Raw genomic sequence first — 18,365 nt, forward strand, 5'->3', positions numbered from 1 at the left:
ATCAACAACAATGTGTTTGAAATAAAGGTAGTGGAAGAATCCTCTATGGAGATCGATAACATGCCAAGAAGTTTTAACGCTAAGATCCCGTGAAACAACTTGACTTGTTGCTAGTTAGTCGTGAAATTCAGGTTTGCGAGTGATTTAGATACAAGTACGTTGAAGAAGATGGTGCGCATGTAGAGAAAGACTATCTCCATTGGGACTGAAAATGGCATGATGCAAGGGGTGAATAACAAATCGGATGGAAAGAAGGGAGTCTATGGGAGATAATTGGACACCTGGAATAGAAGAAGACTGGTCCTACGAAAAAGCCCAGGATACATTCTTATTTTGAGAAATCACATAATTTTTTATTGATACGAGGACAAGAAATCCTCACAACAAGCTACAAGCAAAACAAATAAGAATCTAAGTAAGCTGTGGGGCATGAAAAAGGGGCTTCGGGATCAAAGCCCAAGTTATGACATCCAATCTCGCTGTCAGGGGGGGGTGGGGGGGGGGGGGGTGACGGTTCTTCCTCTGATAATGGGGAGGAATGATCTCCAGGAGAATATTAACCTGAGGCGGACTGTGAGCAAGAGAGGGAGTCAAAGGGGCCGGGGATGGGCTGAGTGCCTTGAAGAAGAGCTAGGAGTTCTAGAAGGTCCATTGTTTCAGCATCCAGTAAAGGTCTTCTGCATGGAGGGCACCATGCACTTGATCCAGAAGCGGAGAACGAATTAGCAGCTGAAGAAGTGATATTCGAACTAACTGTAGCCATATAAGGGAAGATAGAGGCCAAAGGCCTGTCATGAATCCACCTAACTAGAATCTAATTCTGGACCCATCTCCAAGAGCAAATGAGACCCCTTCCAGGAAGTAAGGCTTAATGCGCATAATATCTTTCCACACCGTAGAAGCTCTATAGGGGGAGGACGATTTGGAGAACCAACATCCCTCCTTCAGGTCGTATTTACCAGCCAAGATTGACCTCCCCCAAGAGCCATCCTTGTTACCAAAGTGCCAAAGCCATCTTCCAAGAAGAGTGGAATTAACAGCCGACAGCTCCCTAATTCCCACTCCCCCTTCAACATAGAGTTTACACACCTCAGGCCAAGAGAGGAGGTGGAATTTGTTGCTGTCGGAACTGCCATTCCACAAAATGTCTCTTCTAAGTTCATCGATTCTATTAGTAGATAGATTTAGGATAGCGGAATAAGGAAAGGAAATAAGATGAGAGTGTCAACAAAGCTGATTTTACAAGGGTAAGGAAATAAGAAGGGAGAGATATCTGCATTTCCACGGGGAAAGTTTTCTTTCAATTTGTTCAATAACCACATCTAGATATGTTTTGCAGGTTTGCCAATACAGAGCGGGAGTCCAAGGTATGTAGAAGGGAAGGATCCTACCTTGCAGCCAAACAAATATGCAAAGATGGAGAATTCTCACATATAGTAATGCCCAACATTTCGCTTTTGCAGATATCCCTCCTTTGGTGGTCGTATCTCTCTCCTCGAAATGGCCCTAGCGAATTTGTTGGTATATTATATGTCCGTCCATATTACAATTCCTAGCCAATGTCCATAGTGGTTGGACAAGGTGCATACAAAAAGAAAAAAAAAGATAAATCTTCATAAGAGAAACGAAAGTTCTATCTTATGCAGTCTTCCGAAGTTTGTAAGCCACAGCCACAAGGGGAGCAAGTGTAAGAAAGCTTGCTATCATGAATCAAGCTCTTCTAAACAAGTGGCTATGGAGATTTCAGGTGATGAGGAGGGTTTGTGGAAGCAAGTTGTTACTTGTAAATATGAAGGATGGGTGATTCACTAAGGAGCCATCCCATTCCTTGGACATTTGGAAATAGGTATTCAAGGGTGAGAATGCCTTTTCCAAAGGAGTTTTGTTCTAGTTGGAGATGCTTACCAAACTAGGTTTTGGGAGGACCATTGGTGTTGTGATTAACCTTTGTGCCTTGTGTTTACTTTGTTTTATGACATTGCCTATTAGAAAGATGTTATGATTTCGTGCTGTTTCAAGGAGGTTGGAAGAGTGGTGGTTTGGAAGACTATTTGCAGGAATTCATGTGTTCACCCATTTACCCAATGTTTTCAAACAAACATAGTTAGTGTTGGGTGCTTGATCGTAGAGTGAAATTATCGGTGAACCCGTTTGATTCCTTTCTTATGATGGGGGCTTGGGTCAGCTAGGACAACCTGACAAGTAGGATTTGGTCTTTCCAGCAACCTCCTAGAGTTATTGCATTCAGTTCGCTGGTCGGCGGAAATAAAATCATCGCTATTATCCGTTTATGTGACAGGAAGATGCAAATTGTGAATTGGTGACTGCTATTGATGATTTGTTGAGAGAGGGTTGATGTCAGGTGATCGGTTATTCATTGAACTTCTGCGGGCATCTGATAGGCATGCAATTTCCAAAAGATGTGGCAATTGCACTTGCACTTTGCATCCATGCATTGTGTAAACTTCCAAGCCATTTCAATTTTCTTGTTTCAGCATGTGTATTCTTATCAGGGTGCTTACAGCCAAGATACAGTGAATGATCAAAATTTTCAATGAGGAAATTGTAGATCTGTTCATGTGTTTCTCGTTGAGACCCTCATTAACAATTCAACTATTATAGATGGTGACTTACCATGATTAATTGTGGCCTTTTCCGCTAGGTTGCCCATCTCTGATGAGGCAACGTCCTTTTGGGAGTTATAAGCCTTAAATTGTGGAGTTACCTGCTTCATGCATCTATGCTGAACTTGAGTGGGTTTAATTACGTTATGGTGGGGAGAAGTCCGATATATTAAGCCATAAGAACACTAGTCACCCAATTGGGTCAAACCTCCATAGGCAGTGTTTTAAGTATCGATGATATCGGCCGATATATCCCACGATATATCTTGTATCCCACTTGTGCGATATGAAACACACAAGTGGTGGGATATATCCCACATGTTTGATCCAGTGAGTATTTTCGAATTTCGATCCTTTTTTTTTTTCCTCTGTAAATCGTGTTAAATCGGTGTCAAATTGTTACAAATCCATGATTTTTCTTGTTTTGCATGAAAAATCATGGATCGGGAGCTTCGATTTTGAGATTTGGAGGAGATGGGCCGAGTTGCAGAAAATTGAAAAAAAAATAATCAAAATTTCCTAATTTCTCGCTAATCGATTGCAATCTTTGTTTCCAAATATAAAATCAAATATGTATGTAACCTCATATATAACGTGATACCAATATTTCAAACTGTCTGTAGGCGTGCCAAAATCTTAAGTGAGCATGATGTTGACATTGAAAATCTAGTTCACAGTCTTTCATGCATTGAATTAAGCAGATATATGCAATTTTGTTATACTCCAATGCCAAATAGTGCTAGATATATAAATGCTTGTATTTTTAAATGCATATAGATCTATTTTTAATACTCACTGCACCATATAAAGCCCCCTAGGTTTTGAAATTTCCTATTACCGTCTTTTCTTGTTCCTTGACCCTTTCTCTACGCAATATTTTGTTGAAATCTTTTTGTAGTCTCTTTTCCTAATTTTTGAATATGACATTTGTGAGTGTCTTGTTATTTATTTAGGAAATATATTCCATCAAACTACCTGGAGACCCAAAGCTTGGAGAAGGAAAGCCCGAAAATCAAAATCATGCTATAATCTTCACACGTGGTGAAGCCGTTCAAACTATCGACATGAATCAGGTGTTCTTTTACCATCTCTTCTCCACTCTTTGCTATTATTAATTGCATTTATTTATTTATTTTTGGCTTGGTTGTTTTATTAATTCAGTCAGACGTATGCGCTAGTTGTTTTGTCTAATTAGTTGTTTTATTAATTTAGCAGCCAACCCTAATTAGTTGGGGGTAAGGCTTAGAAGACGACGACGATGACTTGCTATTTGTCTAGTTTTGATGTATCGGTGGCCCTATTGTCATATACTTCTGATTATTGTTTATCTAACAAAGAATACCATTGATTACTAGCTATTTGATGTAAGGAGACAATAATAATGGCGTCGAGTGGGTCCATATTCTGATTGGGAACCGTTGGATGCCTTTTACATGCAGAGAATGACTGATGCAGGAGGGGATGCACCAAATCCTCGGTGTGTTCTCCCATAGGTAGAAAACAGAATCCTACGAGCTGCTCTAACATAGTCCATTAGAATACTCAAAGATCAGGCAATCCTCGAGTTTCTCGGGCATTGATTGAACCCAATCTAAGCAAGCGCTAGAGATAGGGAATCTCCTTCCTTCTCTTTTCTCTCTTACTCTACATCATCATCATCATCATCTAAGCCTTATCCCAATTTATTGGGGTCAGCTGCATGATTCCCTTTCCACCATTCCACTCTATCAAGGGCTAGACCTTCAATTACACCATAGGTCATCAAGTATTTTCTTTCTACCTCCATCCATGTCCTTTTGGGCCTTTCCCTTGCCCTTTTAGAGCCTCTATGTGACTCTACTCAGAAGAGAAAACATATTTCAGTTCAAAATTCCAAAAGCTCTTGCCATTATCTTACATAGTATTTATAGAATAATCATAACTAACATCTACCTCTAACTATCTTGGTAATTAGTGTATTAATCACAACTAACCCCCTACTAATTAAAACTAGCTCTAACAACCTTTTTAACTCTAAACAAGCTGCTAACAAAAAAAAATGATTAAAATACCCTTAACGAGGCATGGACTGTAATGGTAGGATGATATTTGCTACATCTCTCTGCGGGAAACTGATAAAGGAAATATATGCTACTCACTGTCATGTGTACCTCAATCCAAACAGTTCAGGTCGTTTGTCCAGGTATGGATGATATATATCCTTGAAATCATAATAAATGAATGAGTCTGGTATGACGTGTTAACTGTCAAATGAATGGTTAAAATAAAAATTCTTCAATGTTCTAAACTTTACAATTAAATATGCAATCACAAGAGGTTAGGGAATGTTCAATTAAAATGTTCATCAATATCCCGTCTACTTGAGACTCGCCTTGATCGTTTTCGATCCTTGCCTCTTATCACTTCACTCCTACCCGTGATCATTTTCAGGTTTTGGAGTGTCCTAGACAATGTAGGGAGACAGTGAAGATTTGGTTTATTGAGGCAGATGATTTGGGTAGCTTAGATCAGTGTCGTAACACTAGACTCAAAACTACATCAAATCAGGTAGACTCGAAAACTGGGTGGTAAACTTGGGAAATCTCAATGGTAAAAATTCGGTATTTAATAATTATTCGTTAATCATTAAAATTATTATTAAATGCATAAATTAATAAAGATATAAAGACATAAAAACAATGAAATGCTTGGCAATTAATCTAGGAAAACATTGAAAATTCAGGAAAGATCTATTCCACTCGAAAATATACTCTTAACAACATTCGTGTGTATTGTAAGACGATGGAAAAAATGCTCCAAGATTTGGTGAGACACTTTGGACGATCAGGACGTTTGGATCGAGGATGCATGAGTTCAAGCAGGGAGACGAGACGATCAAGAGGAATTCCCAGATCAAGCTACGATATGAGAGGAGCCAAAGCACTTTCTAGATTTGTCTGAGAGATGGGATGATGGAGAGATGCTTTGAGATTTAGGTTTAGAGGCATATCTATTCAAAGGAATCGAGATGTTCGCGAGAAGATCTTTCTACCAATTGGCAGAAAAGGAGATTGAGGAGGAAGTGAAGACTAGAGATGAGGAAAGCAGGTAAGGTCTGGCGGAGAAGCGAGTGGGGTTTAGAGTAATGGGAGAGAGGGCAGGGGAAAAAGGGTTAGGTTGCAGGAGGTGTCAACATCGAGGGAGTCTAAGAGGAAAGGGGTAGGATCGAGGGAGAGGCGACGAAGGCAAGGGAGTGGAGATCTCAAAGGGGGGTTTTCAGGTTAGAGCGAAGAGGGATGGAGAGGGGTGGACTTTAGTACAAAAGAAGGGAGCTGACAAATGAGCTAGAAGAAAGGGGCGAGAAATCCGGTCTCTCTCTCTCTCTCTCTCTCTCTCTCTCTCTCTCTCTTTTGAAAAGATGTAAGAACTCCTGTCATTATTAGAATTTTTGACAACGGGTTGGCACAAAGTGATTCATCATGCTCACACATGAGCGGATTGTTGGTTAGGGACTGTTATATTGTGGAAGACTGGTGCCTCGATTAAATGTTTGGGAAGGGATAGGTTTCAATTGGGGGATGGAAAGAAAATTAGGTTTTAGGAGGATATTGGTTGGTGGATCAAAAATTAAGCGACCTATTTCCACACTTAGAAGGGGTGGTAATTGAAGCTGATTTGAGGGTGGATAGATGTTTCTCGATGCAAGGAAAGGAAGTTTGTTGGACCCCACTATGTAGAAGGAATTTAGAGGAGGTAGAGATCGAAGAGCTCATTGGTCTACTTGAGTTGTTGTCTAAAGTAAATCCAGTGATTTCTAAATACGACTCGATGAGGTGCTTCGTGATAAGTTCAGTAAGTTTTCATTCCAATCTTTCTATATGATGCTATACGGGTAGGGAAGCGGTGAGGAGATCAGTCCAAGAACATTTGTATAGGGTTACGGTGCTTGCCAAAGGTTGTGGCGCTTGCTTGGGAAATAGGATTGCGTACCGGGTTACTCAGTACGCTCTTATCATACTGAGTAAACTCAGTTGGGCCCACCTTGAATGTATGTGGTCAATCCACTCCGTCCATATGTTTTTCCATCTAATTTAAGGGGTTGAACCCAAATTTTAAGCATATCCAAAGATCAATTAGATCATACCACAGGAAACAGTGGGGATAATGATTTCCACCATTGAAACCTTGCTAGGCCCTACAGTGATGTTTATTCGTCATCCAACCTGTTAATAAGATCATACACACATGGATGAAGGGAAAACTCAAATATAAGCTTAATCCAAAACTTATGTGGCCCCCCACAATTTTTCAACGGTAGACATTCAATTCACACTGTTTCCTGTGGTGTGGTCCATTTGAACATTGTATATCTGTCAATTTTCGGATCAAGCCATAAAATTACTAGTAAAATGGATGGACGGAGCAGATAAAATACATAAATTACAGTGGACCTCACAGAGTTTACTTAGTACGCAATCCGCTTCCCTTGCTTGGCTAGTGGGTAAGAAGAAAGTGTTAACAGTGGACAATCTCCATAAGAGAAATGATTCTTCTGAATGTATGTCTACTATGTTACCAAGACAACGAATTAGTGGATCACCTTCTCGTTCATTACCCGTTTTTAAAAAGGTTATGGGATAGTTTTTTCAACTTATTCGGTGTAGCATGCGCAATGCAAAGTTTCGTTGATCGTTTACTTTTGAAGTGGCACGGTGGGAGAAAAGGGGAAGTTGGGAAAAAAAGTTTGGTGGTTAAGCTTATTGGGAAGGATTTGGTTCATATGGAGGGAAAGGAATGAGCAATGTTTCAGGACTCGCCAAGGCCAAGTTATGGAAGTGTTTAGGAGGGGGAAGTCGCAGGAAATGGAGTGGGCAATAGCATTAAAATCTATAGCTCAATTTCCAAATAGTTGGCTTGAGCTATAATTTTATTCCAGTCTTTGGGTGTTTATATTCTTTAGCCTATGGCCTTTTATCAATAAAATTATCAATGTTAAAAAAAAATGAGAATTTCTGACAATATTTGTGGAAAATTTTCTGAATGATTGCTCTGATTGGCATCTCTCTAGGGCTTTTGGTAATTGTAGGAAGGTAATCGAAGTGGTTATTCTGATGGATAGGGTGTCGAATAGGTGTGATGGGAGGTGACTTTAATGTAGTCAGATTTGCATTAAGAGATCTAACAGAAGTTGTATAATGTGAAGCATGTGAGACTTTTTGAGGTGGGTGGATAGAAATGAGATGGACATTCCAATGGGGTGATGGAGCAATGGTCAGAAAAGGCCCGAATGTTGAAAATTGGTAGGTTTTTGTTTTTGTTTTTTTTTTTTTTTTCCTGATTGGATGGATATATACCCTCTCATTAGGCAAAGAAGTCTTCCAAGGCTTGTCTTTGATGACTGCTTGATCGACTTGGAAGTAGATGAGGACAACTGGGGTCCTAAGACTTTTAGGTTTGAGCTTATGTGGCTCAAGGTCGAGAGATTTTATGAGCTTGTGAAGGAATGGTGGCAATCATTGCAAGTTGAAGGCTTCGAGTGATTCAAGTTATATAAGAAATTGAAGCCACTCAAAGAAAAGATAGGCATCTGGGAAAAAGAAAGTTTTGGGGGCAAGGGAGGCATAAACCAAAGCCATATTGCAAGAAATTCATGCTATAGATATGAAGGAAGAAAGCGGCGAACTATTGGCATATGAAAAGGCAATGGCCAATGAGAGTTAAACTATCCCAAGATTATACGAGTAGACTCTTTGAAGAGGAGATAAAATGGAGATAGGTGTCGTGATTAAAAGAAGGGGACAAATACAAAATTCTTCCAAAGTATTTTAAGTGCGCAGGCCCGAAATAATGGGATTGTTGATTGGGATTTGAGTTGGATATAAATATTGAATAAATATAGATTGAGTTCATTGCCATTCATCCACAAGACAATCATAAAACATTCTAATCACATTGTCATGTCCACACAAGGGAGATAAGAGTGCATGTAGTTAGAATGCCTTTATTATTATTTGGGTTCTTATTACATTCCTGGCTATGATTTATCACAAACTCTTAATTACGTATCTTAGGATAACTCTTGATTCAAAGATATATTATGGTGAGAAAATAGTGATAAATATAGATATGGTGGCAAAACGGTGATATTTAATCGAATGCAAGAGATGTATGATATGTGAGGATGAATGCAAGATGACCGTCTCTTGATGATTTCGGGATCGTCTATGCAATTATCAGTTTAGGCCCTATGGCCCCCTCACACGGTGAGATATCATAGTGTAATTTTTTTTGGGTGTTTTCCTTGCAATACGAATCCATGACAATATAGTGGATTTGGGATAAGGGAATGTACGCTCAGTGTTTTAAGTAGATATGCTATGTAGCTTGTAGCTTACGCTACGTAATGTGGATTAGCCTTAATGCTATGTAGCTAATGAAAATAGCTTAAGTTGCATGTAGCATATGCTACATAATAATTTGTGTATGCTACACTCTACATAGACTACGCTACACGCTAAGTAGCTCACATTACAAGTTATTTTCACTAAAACATTAAAATCAATTAATGTTTTCAGTGATTTGTTACATTTTTTAAATATTAATAAAACTTAATGTTTTCAATGCTTTTAGTAAAATAATATAAGTAACAACATTAAATTTGTATTACTCGTTCTTTTCAATGATTTGCTACATTTTTAAATATTAATAAAACTTAATTAATCTTTTCAATGCTTTTAGTAAAATAATGCAAGTAGCAAGATTAAATTTGTATTACTCTTTCTTTACCTTTATACCTAATCAGTGCCCTTTCCTATTACTTTTGGTTGCACTAAATATCATGAATTTTTGTTAAATTTCATTATTAATTAGTCTAAATTGGTGCATAATATCATGAATTGGTGCAAACCAAGAGTAGACCTTGATTAAAAATCTAGAGGTAGCATGTAGTTTACACTGCACACTATGTTGCTTATGCCTCATGGTTAGAGGGGTGAACGCTATGCTACATGCTATTTGTTATTTAGAATACCGTGTACACTATTCGTTAGAGCACTGTATAGGATGTGTATATGGGGCGATGTCCATGAATCTGTATTGGATTGGAGAATTGAGTAGGATCTCTTTTAATAGTGCATTCGATCACCTCGGGGGGTGGTAACAGAGATAAGATTGATAATCCTCATATAATGAAGTGAAATGAAGGCATTAGAGATGAAAATGTAGGTTGGCACAACCTTTAAGGAGTTCGTGTTGCCCTTTGCCTAGTTAGCGCGGACGCGCTAAGTGGCCAAACATTATTCCGATTCTTGAAATTTGCTCAAGGACCTAGCGATGCTCTGACTAAGGGTTGGCGCGGCCTTTCTTTCAAGTCCATGGTTGGTGCTGCCTTTACTTTGGGTTTTTGGGGTTATCATGACCATTTCTTCATTGGAAAATTGGCATGGTTGCACGAACTTTGAAGTTAGGCATTTTCTTTGTAAAATTCCCTAAGTTTTGCTTGGGGATGGTTGCATTAGCCGAAATGAGGACTCAGAGAAAAATGAGAAAATGAAGATGAAAAGCGTGCAAATGAAGGTACCCACGGGGGTACTTTTAGGCATCCAATGGGACTTGATGATGATATGGTGAGCTCCCATTGGTCTAAACCATGCCATATGTCAGTTGTACCGCACTAGGAGCCGTTGTTTATGTGGTAGGGTGATGAATCTCATTCGTGCATGTGGCAAGAGGTAGGCGCGGCTCAGCTTGTGGGTCGTGCCCAATAGGGAAGAGGTCTGCGCCAGCAGGGTTTTTGTTTGTCTTTTGGAAAGCCACGCGAACTTGACTTTGCACCCAAACTGGCCACACTAGCCCTGTATTTGGTCAAATTTTCTGCAATTTATGAAGTTAATACTTTTTGGGTCGCACCAACGCCACTATCAGGCCCTACCAGAGCTATACTTAGTCAAAACTTGGAAATACAAAATTAGTACTTCTCTGGTCCCAACAAGGATTCATAATGTAATCGTGGAAGGTAGGAGGGTATAAGACAAGTCGCAGATCTGCAACACCATTGTACAATTTTATGAAAACCTATAGTTTGATGAGGTTTGGGAAAGACCACAGTTGGACCACTTGTCCTACTAGTTGTCGATGGAAGCTGGATGTCTTGAGAGGCCTATTTTGGTGAAAGAGGCATCTATGGATTCTTTAGGAGGGGGTAAAGCTCCTAGCCTAGATGTTTTCCTGATTGCCTTCTTCCAAAACTTTTGGGATTTACTAAGGAAGATCTACTTAGCTTTATTACAAAATTTTGAGAGGGGCCAGCTCTCGATAGAGCTTGGGGCTTCATTCATAGTGCTTATTCCGAAGATAGAAGTAATGGAATGTCTACATGACTTTCGCCCTATCAGCTCGATGGGCGGGCCGTATAAAATTCTTGTAAAAATTCTAGCAATAAAGTTTCGAGCTATCTCAGACATGGTTATTTTGGAGAACCAAGGAGCATTTGTGGTAGTAAGGCAAATATTGGATAGTGCTTTAAGTGACCACGAGTGTTTGGATGCGATGCATAGGGAGGGGAAGGCGAGGATAGTGTGAAAGATTGATATTGAAAAGGCATATGACCATGTAGATTGGGGCTTCCTTAATTGCATGTTGGGGAGATTGGGTTGCAGTCAAAGATGGAGAAGTTGAATGAAAGAGTTTGTTATGTCAATAAGATTCTTGGTATTGGTGAATGGCTCTCCTAAGGAATATTTTTGAGCTTAAAGAGGTTTGATGCAAGGGGACCCGCTCTCTCCTTTCCTATTTGTGGTGTTGGTAGAAGCTCTAAGCAAGATGCTCACTAAAGGACAAATAGAGGGGTGTTGGCCCCTTAATTTTCGACGTCCAGTTTGCCAATGGCACTTTTCTCTTCTGTGATGTAGAACTGAGGAGGTGAACAACTTGAGAAAATTGATGAGTTGTTTTGAGGTGGTGTTGAGTTTAAGAGGCAACATTTTCAAGAGAGTTATTTGGGGTGTGCTCAACAGCGAAGAGGTGGCTTTTGGAGTGGCTTTATCAACTCTAGTCCCATTCGAGTGAGGACTCTTTGGTATGACCATCATTATATGAGATGTTAAGGCAGTTGTGCCTGTGTATGAAGTATCGGTATCATTACAAGTTTTGCGGGCTGGGGATACAGAAACAATATCGATATCGTCGATAATCGGAAATGCGGGGAAACACGGGTAAAACGGCAGAATTTTTCAGTAAAACTTCAGCAGATGCTAAAATACACATATTTGCATATTTAGGAATACGAAAATTGAAAAAAAGAAAAAGAAAAAAAAGAATGCATACATAATAAGTTTCCATTTAATGAGGGCCTAAAAGCATGTGCTAGCGTAAGAAATCAGTCCAACCATCCCATCCATCCGATCTGTCCATCCAACCATCATATTGTTCACAACCCCAAGTGTAGGGTCACGATGTAGTAATAACTCGGTGAAACCGAGGTCGAATCCACTGGGACTAAACTTGTACATATTCTGAAAATAACTAGAACTAGAACTAGAAGAAGATCTAAACCTAAAGCTGAAATAAAAAAGAGTAGTTGTGAATAATGTTAATTTAAACTATCAATTAAAAGGAGGGAACTAGGGTGCCAAGGATCCACTTGTAGCTATCAAGATACCTTACTTGATTCAAGGAACACAATTGGAATTGGAGTCCTATCCTATCCAATTGGAAGATAAAAAATTTAAATCAAATCTGAACTTTTCATTTACCTAATTCTCAATGGAGGAAAATTGTGATGATTGGGAGGGATTCCATTACCCTACCATGCCCAGGAGACGATGGTGAACAATAAGATTTACCAATCTCTCAATCTCAAAATAGGAAAAGAAGATATCCAAAGTGATTACAGCATTTATTGTAATTTGAGTCACAATAAATCATAGAAAATTGAAAATATTCCTTTAATATCAAACTAGAAATCAATGAGGTTCAATATAAACAAGAATCAAAGCAAGATAAATATCCCAACACACTACAAGCTTCTCCTCTTAGCCCTAGCTAGGAGATTAGCTAGTCATAGCTAACTCAAAAACATAAGAAAAACATAAACATTTATTAGAACCCATGAAGAAATCGGAGTAGAAGAACGTCGTCGGCGCTCCACCTAGGCTTCCTTTCCCTCTCCAAACACTAGAAGATGATTTGAAACATCTTAGGGACTCCTATTTATAATTGTGGAACTCCAACTTTCACACCGAGTTGGAAAAATCCGTAAACCGCCTCAAATTTACGCACTTCGTGTAAAATCTACGTAACCTTTGGCTAGCTGAACCGAAACTCGGGTTAGCCGAATTTGTCCTTCGGCTGGCCGAATTTTCGCAAATTTCATAAGAAAATGTTGCTGGAATTTCACCCGAACTTTCTCGGGTTGGCCAAATTTCAAGCTTGGGATAGTCGAATTTTCACTTCAAATATTCGATTCTCTTCATTCCTCACTTAGTTTCCTTGGATCTTTGGCATGTGAATTCTTCAATCTTGGTATCCTAAGATCTATCCCTTGCCTTGGTGATTCTTGAGCATCAAATTCATGCTTTTAACATTCTTTTCAATTCAAGCTCTCAGATTCACCTCGCAATACAAACATGTATAAAATATACCATTAAGCATTATCATGTTCATAAAACCAAGATATAAACAGGGGGAAATATGCAATATTTGACACTCAACACATCTATCCATCCAACCACGCATCTAACTATCCAACCTTCCATCCAAACATCCATCGATATTTCAGAATATCGACAACACGATATTTTCGTCGACAACTGGAGAGGAAACGAAAGATTGTAGTCTCGATATCGCCCATGTTGCAATAGTGATAATATCATGATATTATTCTCGACAAATTGAACGTTGTAAAATTGTAATGATTATAAATTCCTTTTAATTGCCTCTTATAACATTTGCATTTGACCTCCAAATTACGTGTTTAAACAAACATTGTAAAATTGTAATAATGAAACTTTTACAATACATTATTGATGGAATTTGCATCGCAAACAAGCCCTAAGAGATTTACATCCTGGCTAAGAACACGCAATCATTTTGGTCAAGCTCCTCAACGCAAGAAACCCACCTTATTACATTCATTCTATCCCTTTTATAAACATCCACATCTAACCTACATTTGTTTTTAAGACTCTAATCAATCCCCTCTTCCCAAAGAACCCATAATATTGCCATCATAATTAACTTCCGCACCATGACCTCTTTTTTCCTTGTTCCCTCACTAAGCCAAGGTAGTAAGAAGGCCACAATATATCCCAACATCACAGATGAGATACATCTACTATCAATGATAGATATATTAAAATGAATGTAATATGAAAATATCTTACATGTGTAATATATTCGAATTTTTTTTAAAAAAGGGCCGAAAATAGTGCGTAAATAGAAAAAATTATAAAAAAATATAAAATGACAACAACAATCTGTAAAATGGACATTAACATATTCTACTATGATTAACACATCATATTCTACCATTAAAACAACAAAACATTCAATAAAAAATTGATCTTTCGAATTAAAAAAAACAAAAAGGGCCGAAAATAGTGCGTAAATAGAAAAAAATTATAAAAATTATAAACTAGATAACCTGAATTTGACTACAAAATTCATATATTTAATTTTCTAACTATCTACTATCAATGATAGATATATTAAAATGAATGTAATATGAAAATATCTTACATGTGTAATATATTCGAATTTTTTTTAAAAAAGGGCCGAAAATAGTGCGTAAATAGAAAAAATTATAAAAAAATATAAAATGACAACAACAATCTGTAAAATGGACATTAACATATTCTACTATGATTAACACATCATATTCTACCATTAAAACAACAAAACATTCAATAAAAAATTGATCTTTCGAATTAAAAAAAACAAAAAGGGCCGAAAATAGTGCGTAAATAGAAAAAAATTATAAAAAAATATAAAATGGCAACAACAATCTGTAAAATGGACATTAACATGTTCTACTATGATTAACACATCATATTTTACCATTAAAACAGCAAAACATTCAATAAAAAATAATTTTTCGAATTTAAAAAAAAGGGCCGAAAATAGTGCGTAAATAGAAAAAATTATAAAAAAATATAAAATGACAACATCAATCTGCAAAATGCACATTAATATCTTCTACTATGATTAACACATCATATTCTACCATTAAAACTCAGAACATTAAATAAAAAATGATTTTTCGAATTAAAAAAAAAGGGTCGAAAATATTGCGTAAATAGAAAAAAATTATAAAAAAATATAAAATGACAACAACAATCTGTAAAATGGGCATTAACATGTTCTACTATGATTAACACATTATATTCTACCATTAAAACAACAAAACATTCAATAAAAAATGGTTTTTCGAATTAAAAAAAAAAAAAAGGCTGAAAATAGTGCGTAAATAGAAAAAAATTATAAAAAAAAATATAAAATAACAACAAAAATCTGTAAAGTGGACATTAATATCTTCTATTATGATTAACACATCATATTCTACCATTCAAACAACAAAACATTGAATAAAAAATATAAATACCTATTTTTGAGGAATTTCTGGAAAATGGCCCACGGAGCTTCGAATCCAGAAAATCCTTAATACAAGTTGTTTTTATCTGTAATATTAAGCTAAGAGTGGTCGAAAATAGCAATAGAATGATTTAGGAAGAGTTTGGAAGAAGGAAGGTTCAAAAAAAGTAAAAAAACAAACCTTAAAAAGCAAAAATAAATAAATAAAAATAGCCATTTTTTTTACCGTAACGCCCTGACCGTTACGGCTACAAAATTGGGGGTTGCCTCGTTATGGCCTCGTATCGCGTAACGGCCACTGCCGGTTGATACAGCCGTATTGTAACAGATACCACCCCCCCCCACACACACACACACACACACGAAAGCACCAATGCACCGCGCTCCTCACCCATTGTTCGAAGTATCCCTAATATTATCGAAATATTTTCAGTATTATTTGTGTTTCCAGCTTGGCGATACCGGTAACATTGGTAAATAGTGTTGTGAAAATCCTACGATTTATGATTTGTGTCGAATCTTATGCAAAACGATTTGAATCCCTTTTTATATGAATCCTACGATTTTATAATTTGAATCCTACAATTTACGATTCAAATTATACTTGTTTTCCTATATTTTAAGCTTCGCACGGCCTTCATTTTATGTTTTTAAATTGATGGGGGCTTTAAGAATCATTTAGAAAAGGCAATTATATTATTTCGTTCTTTATAAGATAGATTAAATGATATATATTCTCTTCAATGTTAAATTGTAGAGCTTTTTTAATTTATGATTTCTTACTTTTTAAATGATTGAAACACCAAATTGATGTATGACTTATATGAAATGTTTTTATGGATGGTTACAATCATGTTGACTTTTATATATATATATATATATATATATATATATATATATATATATATATATATATATATATATATATATTCAATACTTGAGGTCTTCGTATCGATCCCTAGTGGGGGTGGCTAACAATGGAGTGTGTGTACTAATGATTACCTATGTACTAACAAGCTAACCTGATATATATATAATATATATATATATATATATATATATATATATATATATATATATATATATATATATAGATCTAGGGAAAAGGTACTATGCGCTCGACCTCACAATAAGCTCCCGTGAGGTCGAGCTGTGTGGGCCCCACCGTGATGCGTGTCGACCATCAACACCGTGCATTTGATGGGTCCCCTCTAAATTATGGGATATCCCAAAATTCAGCCGTATACGGAACTCAGGTGGGCCATACCATCTAAAATCATGTGAAGACATGCCAAAAACATATAAAAGCACTTGGTGGGGCCCACCTGAGTTTTGAATGTTGCTGAAACTTGGTTTGAACCTTCATCCAAGTGGGACACACATAATGGATGGGCTGGATTTGCAAACCACATCTCGGTGGCCAAAAAAATGATTATGAATGTTTTAATGGTGCACGGCCCCTTCCCACTTCTGTATGTGGTGTGGCCCACACAAGTCACGGATTGACTTGATTTTTGAGACCTAGGCCCACGATGGAATGGTGCATCTGAGTGATGGGGTAGATGTTCGAAACGCATCACGGTGGGGCCCACACAGATCGACCTCATGGGACGTTCCCATTAGCTCGAGCGCATAGTACCTGTTCCCATATATATATATATATATATATATATATATATATATATATATATAGTGGAATGATGGTTAGAATTCAAAATATCCTTTTTTCGTCGGTCTATGAAATTAAATGCACTTTTCCAATGCGATTCTACATTCAAGAAAGGTAACAAGAATATAAATTATTAAGGATCCCATGTATGGTTTTTTAAGGAAAATTTCTTGAAAGACAAAAAGAAGAAGAAGAAGAAGAAGAAGAAGAAGAAAGATAATAATCATTTAATTTTTAAGTAATACCATGCTATGATAGTGTTGACGTTTTAATTTTTTTTTCTGATTTATTTATAGTTTTCATATTTTTAAGAAAATCATAAAAATCTTACGATTTGCAATTTGATACGATTCAATCCCTATTACGATTTGTGATGCAGTAATGATTTTGACAACATTGACTGGTAGTATAAGAAATTCCAGATATTGGCGATGTATCGCTAAGTATCACCAACGTACTCATATTGCAAATGTATCTCCAATATTTTCGATTGTGTAAATTCCAGGTGTCACTTGAATTGCCAATCTATCGGCGATATTTCGATAATATCACCAATGTATCAATATTGCTAAAAAACTGTTTATTAAGAACATGTGAATTGTCTGTCAAATTACATGTTCTCAGGAAACAGGTATTTTAATTTGTAATTATTGCACTTTTAAAGTATATTACTGATGTAATTCGCCATTCAAACAGGCTCTTAGGTAAATTCGAGCCACCGCGCTCTTTTAATAAAATGCCTGTTACCTTTCAGAAAAAAAGAAACTTGTGAGAACTCAGAAAAACTCAAGAGAGATTCATCGGAACTTGATGAAATCGAACTCTTTGATGAGTTGACTCAAACTCCCATCAATCAAGTCAACTCATTGAGTTTTTAAATCATGATATGGATTGAGTTACATATATGCCATGTGAACAGTATTTATACATTGGTAAATGGATAGTCATAATCGGTCAGCACTGATATTATCTATGCATGGATATGTGCTTCTCATGTGCCTTTTTATGATTTTGATAGACACTATTTCTTTCTTGTTTGGGTAATGCATAAATACAAAGTTGGACTATTTTAGGAACAAAAAAAGGTGTTTCTGTCAAGCAGGTGGGTGTAGATAATGGCTCCCTTATCCTTTTATTGATCACTGCAACATGTGAGAGATTCTAAGTTTTGAAGGTCTGGACCGGTCAAGTTTCCTTAAGGGGCTGTTTGTTTTCTAATTCACCATTGTAAATACGTGTAAATTAGTAATAATTATTTTACCACCGTAATTCCAACACCACTCTCAAGGTAGACGTTGACGTTTTTCTTTTTGAATGCTAAAATTGAGGGATGCAGATTTCATGTGGGGCCCACTGTGATGTATATGGCTTATCCACGCTGTCCATCCATACTACTAGCTGAGTGGGAATTGAGTGCCTACCATTAAAAACTTCGTAGGGGCCCAGACGTTTTGGATCAAGCTGATATTTGTGTTTTCCTCTTATCCATGTCTGTGTGACCTTAT

General features: G+C 37.1%; 1 protein-coding gene across 3 annotated transcripts in view; it reads left to right on the forward strand.

Moving 5' to 3' along the window:
- LOC131233872 (callose synthase 10) overlaps positions 1-18,365 on the forward strand; it is a 114,704-nt gene that overhangs the window by 84,891 nt on the left and 11,448 nt on the right. For all 3 annotated transcript variants that reach the window (XM_058230703.1, XM_058230701.1, XM_058230702.1), the window contains exon 36: positions 3,578-3,697. In XM_058230703.1, the coding sequence (XP_058086686.1) occupies positions 3,578-3,697 (120 nt within the window). The remainder of the gene's footprint in view (positions 1-3,577; positions 3,698-18,365) is intronic.

The sequence above is a fragment of the Magnolia sinica genome, chromosome 18 (genome assembly GCF_029962835.1).
Source record: "Magnolia sinica isolate HGM2019 chromosome 18, MsV1, whole genome shotgun sequence".
In the NCBI taxonomy this organism is placed as follows: Eukaryota; Viridiplantae; Streptophyta; class Magnoliopsida; order Magnoliales; family Magnoliaceae; genus Magnolia; species Magnolia sinica.